The sequence below is a fragment of the Tinamus guttatus genome, unplaced genomic scaffold (assembly GCF_059628265.1).
Source record: "Tinamus guttatus ecotype Peru unplaced genomic scaffold, ASM5962826v1 Tinamus_guttatus_pri_ptg000528l, whole genome shotgun sequence".
NCBI lineage: Eukaryota > Metazoa > Chordata > Aves > Tinamiformes > Tinamidae > Tinamus > Tinamus guttatus.
This window is the reverse complement of record NW_028289062.1, coordinates 322,780-328,779: the sequence shown is the minus strand read 5'-3', so window position 1 is coordinate 328,779 and position 6,000 is coordinate 322,780. Positions and strand designations below refer to the sequence as shown.

Genomic DNA, 6,000 nt, shown 5'->3' with positions numbered 1-6,000 from the left:
GTGTACACAGAACTAGACACACTTTGTGGAAAGGATTCAAAAGACTTATTGGACTATGACAAGTTATTGAAGAAATTTGAAAAGAGCATAAGTTTATCAGCAGAAAGTCTAAAGCAACTTATCTGTCTCTTTACCCAGAGAGATTTTTAAGCAAATCTACATACAGAAGTAGATAAGTAATGGTATACACTCTAGAAAGATGGTCTTCCCTCAGTGAAGGCTTCAATATAACCTAGCTAAAGGAGAGAAACTTCCCTTATAGTGGAAGTCCTTGCCCGTTTGTCACAAGGGTACCAAAAGCACTGTTCTTAAGGATGCACTTACCGTCTTGACCACTGCTGTGAGACATGCTGTTTGCTTAAGGAACAAGCCTACATATGCTCCAGGTTTTACAAAATCCTTAGCTCCCTCTGGCTTTAAATGTCTTCCATTTCAGCATAAGTGAATATTTACCAGCACAGAGCAGTCCCAGCTGGCTCCAGAGGCAGGCAAAATATGTTAAGGCTAAATGCAATAGCATGGTTCTAAGAATAAGAACACATGCAGAAGTCACAAGCCTGGGGCTCTCAGTTCCTCCTGAGACACTAACAGGTTGTACAAAGCTCTGCTCAAGGCAGGGCTTCTGGAGAGTATTGAGACCCAAATGAGATTCAGGGAAGCAAGGGAGCACAGACCATTAGAGTTAGTATCAGGATCCAGGTCACTCAATCCCCAGCAGAGCTCTCCACGCCCCTTGAAAGCATCCCACAGTCCTTCAGGTTATTTTTTATTATTATTAGATAAGTAGTAAAAGTTCAAAACAGTGATTTAAATGGAGTTGCTGGATTTCTGGCAGATAGTCAGAGCTCCTAGAGCAGCAAGGATGAGAACAACAAAACCAACAACTGCAACCAGTCCCAACACCATCCAGAAGGAAACTTTTGGATCTAGAAAGGAAAACAAGGAGGAGGTTATGACCAGGATTGGGACCTCCTGTGGATACCACCCCCCTTCCCTGAGCCCACCCTACCTTGGGAAGGCATCCTCAGGACTGAGTGGTCCTGCCAGCTGTAGACAAGGAGGGGCCCAACCACAACATCTGCTTCTTTCAAAGGATCTGAGAAAGCAACACATGAGCATATAGACCCATGAAAGCACTTGCTCTCCCAAGGCAGATTAGGATTGAGGAGCCAACAAGTAGTGAGGCAGCTCTAGCCACCCAGGTCTGATCAAGGTAGCTGTTGTGGTGACAGTATTTAGGAAGCATGCATACAAGAAATATATAAAACCACCTACTAGACGGAGAGGACAGTTCTCTCCTGAAGCGTCCTCCTTGTCTCTGGGAGGCACCATGAAGCCTCCTGGACCATGCAGCTGAGCCACAATTCCTCACCTCACAGCAGGAGCAGATATCCCTGGTGCCTTCCACAGGAGTCCAGCTGGAAGAGAGCTGGGTGACCAGCCTGCCATGCTGTAGGAACTCCTCCCATGCCTTTCAAATCTCCTAGAAGGAGCCCCAACCCTCTCCTGCCACCCATTCAAACCAGATGCAGCTTCTTGCACAGTGGCATCCCAGATGAGACACCCAATCTCTTCACCCTTGGGTAAGTTACTATTCCAGCTACTCACAGGCTTCTGGCTTTGTCAAAGGAGCAAGCCTTGTTCAGAGGGTCTGGAGCTTGGTCAGCCAGGGAGACCTTCAGGTGGCAGGTAATGTAGATCTGGGGACAGCAGGCAGGTTAGGGGTATTCAGCCATCACTTGCCTTTCTGGCATATACCCAACTCTCAAGCAGCCCATGCATGACTTCAGTCTCTAATGGACCCACCCTTCCCCCAGGTTAGCTTATTTCCTCCTACTTCAAGGAACTTCCAATAACCAAATGCTATCAGAACCAGCCAAGAGGTGAGAGTGCAGTAATCGACCAGTATCAGGTTTCCAAGAAGCAGCCTTAGATCAGAGGGCTGACAGCCAGAAGCAGCAATGAAAAAGGACTTCATTCATATTTAGCTACAAGGCATTTACCTAAAATTACATTTCCAGGACAAACCCTCATTTATTTTGTCTGTGGACTGAGCTCACATCCCTAGCCCACCAAGGAGACAACTTGCTTTGAGGAGGGATTTACCAGGTTACTGGAGTTTCCTGTGAACTTGAAAGCATCTACCACAAACTGAAGCACATCCTGCCTGGGTCTTGGGGATATAAAAGTTGAGGTGGCATCATCCAGTTGCCCATCAATCAGGCATCTAGACACAAGAGATGGTCATCAGTTTTCCTCTGCTGTAGATATCCATACCCAACACAAAGAAGCATCTTCAAGTAAAGAAACAGCCAGTTCTTACCCACTGAAGTCAATGAGAGTATACTGAGGAAAAGAGTTCCTGTCTGGGCTTGGGGTAGCCACACAGCTGTCCACAAAAAGCCTCAGAGGGGCATGGTTTCCTGTGTCAACCCCTGCTTGGAAGTGGAGGACCTCTCCCAGCTGAAACACATTGGAGGCTCTCTCAGCACTCCAGTCATCTGGAAGGGAAGAAGTCACCATGAGCTCCAGAAAGGGAGGCCAAAGAGCTCCCTTGTGCCTCACTGCCTCCATTTGAGAAAAATCCCCAACAGGCATGAGGCCTAGCAGCTGCCCAAGTGGGCCAAAACAGGCTAAACTACCTACTCACCCAGGAAGTGACATGACACACAAAGACAATTCCCAGGAGATGCAGCAATACAAGCACAAGCTGTGCCATCTAACAGAAGTGCAGCTGTCTAGGAGAGATGACACCCAGCCCTAGAATGCAAGGCCATCCAGTCACTCCCTCCCCACACAAGACTCACCATCCATGAGGCGCAGGGAAAACGCCAGTCTCTCCTCAGAGGACAGAGTGGAGTGGAACGGCACCCACGTGGGCTTGATGGCATTGCTGCTCACATTCTCCCTCCTGAAGGGAGATGCTTTTGGTTAAAGGCTCTGGGGTGGCAGGTCAGCTGGAAGGCTATCTCAGCCTCACTTGCCAGTGACTCACCTTGGATAGTGGCACTCAATGGGAACCACAGCAGGGCTGGTGCGGATGATGACCAGGTCGCCAGCAGGGGCTGGGCTGTAGTTCAAGCTTGTGCTGTAGACCAGCATATCGGGGGTCAGCTGGGGGAGACATACAAGTTGCATTATCAACTAGGAGCCCTGCTCCTTTTTGACCCCAGGAACGTCCTGATCAGTATTTACAAGGCCGAGGAGTTCCCAGGGGTAGCATCAACATTGCTAGATAGAAGAAAAGGTCAGCAAGATGAGATCAAGTGAGCAGGACTTGGCCAGCCTGGTTTCAGGCCCATCACCCTAGTGGGAGGAAGCACCATCAAATCTGCCCCAAGACAGCTTCTGCCCAGCTATACAAGAAAACACCGAGGCTCAGGCCAAGACCCAGCTCCCCACACCAAGGCTCCAGCCATAGGAGATGCAGCCTTACCCTGAGCGTGCTGCCACACTCGTGGAGCCCGGCCACAAAGGTCACTGTGTCCTCCACGGCACTTGCGGCCTCACAAGCAGCCGGGCCCAGGGCCAGATCCACAGCCCTCACCAGGCGCCCTGTGCCAAAGAGGTCCCTGTGCACTGTGACCACCATCTGAGCCTCCTGGCACTGCACAGCCACAGGGTGCAGCGGGGACGCAGCTTGGAGCTGGGAGAGATCCACCCAAGCCCAGGGGGAGGGCTGGGAGAAGGCACGGGATTGCCCCAAAGAAAAATCTCCCCCATACTGCTGTGTATCTGACTCCCCTCTAAAGAAACCCCAGGGGTTGTAAGAAACTACCCCACCAAGAATCCAGCAAAAGACAGCAAATCCCAGACTGCTTCCAGGCCTCATCCTGCCTACCAGGGTCCAGCACAAATTGAAACTGGTGCCCAGGGACCTTTTGTAGGCAGCACTTCCCCTCAGCTCCTCCTACCCCAGGTGATGCCCATCACCCACATCAGCAGGGGAAATCACAGCAGCTGAGAGCACCCTGCTCCATGCCGGGGGCTCAGAAATCACTCGTGATGGGGCTCTAATGAGGTGCTGGAAAAGGAAGTATTAAACATATCAGTAGGGTTAATGGAGGGGAGAAATACAGGCTGCAGCCCCGCTACGTTCAGCCTTTTCCTCCCTCCCTCCCCTATAGCGATGGCTGCAGAGTGAGGGCCACGCTATGGTCTGCGCCTGCCACAATATCACTTATATCTCTCCAGATTAAACCTAAAGGAAGCCAGTCTTGGCCTGGGCAAGAGATGGCTTCTGCTCTGGCAGGACACTTTCTCCACTGGGTCTCAGACTACCCTACAAAGGGTCTTTGGTGGTGTCACCACCAGTTTGCACCAGTGGAAACCACTGTCCAGAGAAGCAGGGTGCAAGCAGGTTCCTTCAGTGAGGAATAAAAGCAGAGATCGTTGGTCCAACCAGTGCTGACGTTTAGATGAAATCAATGCTATAGAAACAGCACTCTTAATAGCAAGTTCTCATCACTCGTTCCACATTTTCAAGTCAGAGAAAGGAGAGGGGATGCATGGGAGGGAAATGTGTATATGATAAGCAGATAGTGATCCTAAGCTCTTCCATACCTAGCTGTAGTCTCCACAGGGTGGCACTAGCTGTTCCTTACATGCTTCCCAATGCATGTCCATGCTTTCAATGACAGGGAGGGAAAGGCTTCTGCACAAGCAGCCTTTTAACCATTTCTGGAGAGAATTGCACCAGCAGCTTCCAGGGCAGGACCGGAGGAGGACAACTCGTGTTGGAAACAACCGTTACTAGAAATAATGTCCAGAGCAAACAAAAGCAGAGTGACTCGTGCCTCTTCCTAGGAGTCAGTGCCCCCATCACACCAGAGTAGTGGCAGGAGCAACACAGGTCCCCAGGTGTCCTCAAGGTGTCTGGCTTGGGTGGCACAGGACAATTTGGCATCCACTCGTCCCTTCTGCTTTCCCAAGAAGGAACGGGAGTTGGGAAACGTGACCCACCATCACGGTGTGGTGCTAGATCACCCTGCAAGCTGCATCAGGCCTCTTTGGAGGAAGATAAAACATTTTGCAGGGTTTAAGTGACCCCCAGGGATGACCACAGCTCTAAACAGCTCTCCTTGTATGGGAGTTTTAAGCAGGTTATGGGATAGGCAATGGTCTGCCATGCCACTTGCAGCTGCCTAACTCCATAGCCTGAGAAGGGTGCCCTAAGCCTGAAGAGGCGAGATGGGAAAACAAGAGAACTTCTGAAGGCCACATGGTCAAGTTCCAGCTGCCCCAGCTAGTAGGAGAGACACGTTGGGTGCCCAACTCAAATGCCTCTATGTAAACGCACACAGCATGAGCAATAAACAAGCCGAACTGGAACTGGGTGTGCGATTGCAGGGCTATGATCTCGTTGCAATTATTGAGATATCGTGGGACTGCTCTCATGACTGGAACATGGCCATGGATGGCCATGGCTTTAGGCTTTTCAGGAAGGACAGGCTGGGAAGGCAAGGTGGTGAAGTTGCTCTTTATGTGAGAGAGCAACTGGAGTGTATGGAGCGCAGTGTAGGGGAGGACAAAGCACGGGTTGAGAGCCTGTGAGTGAGGATTAAAGGGCAGGACAACAGGAGTGACACGGTCGTGGGAGTTTACTACAGGCCTCCTGACCAGGCAGAGGAAATGGATGAGGCCTTCTACAGGCAGCTGCAAGAAGCCTCATGATCCCAGGCCCTGCTTCTTAGAATTCAACCACCCTGATGTCTGCTGGGATGATCACACAGCTAGGAGCAGACGGTCCAGGAGGTTCCTGCAGAACATTGCAGATAACTTTTTGACGCAGGTGGTTGATGAGCCAACAAGGAGAGGTGGGCTGCTAGACCTGATACTAACCAGCAGAGATGGTCTAGTGGGAAATGTGAGGGTTGGGGGCAGTGTTGGCTGCAGTGACCACGAGATGTTGGAATTCACGATCCTGTGAGGAGGAAGCTGGACAAGAAGTAGGATTGCAACCGTGGACTTTGAGAGAGCTAAATTTGACCTCTTCAGGGA

The 6,000-nt window shown here is 50.7% G+C and overlaps 1 protein-coding gene across 2 annotated transcripts; it reads right to left on the bottom strand.

The window, feature by feature from the left end:
* Window positions 1-791: 791 nt before the first annotated feature.
* LOC104577622 (zona pellucida sperm-binding protein 3) lies at window positions 792-3,844 on the bottom strand. 2 transcript variants are annotated; one of them, XM_010225112.2, is made up of 9 exons: window positions 3,437-3,844; window positions 2,996-3,114; window positions 2,808-2,911; window positions 2,324-2,501; window positions 2,107-2,227; window positions 1,609-1,700; window positions 1,276-1,418; window positions 1,010-1,096; window positions 792-926 (listed from the first exon to the last, which is right to left on the bottom strand). In XM_010225112.2, the coding sequence occupies exons 1-9, from the start codon at window positions 3,830-3,832 to the stop codon at window positions 808-810; spliced, it is 1,359 nt and encodes a 452-aa protein (XP_010223414.2). In that variant the 5' UTR covers window positions 3,833-3,844; the 3' UTR covers window positions 792-807. The 2 variants fall into 2 exon arrangements, with proteins under 2 accessions (XP_010223414.2, XP_088390057.1); XM_088533931.1 differs by having other exon boundaries at window positions 3,779-3,844.
* Window positions 3,845-6,000: the final 2,156 nt, after the last annotated feature.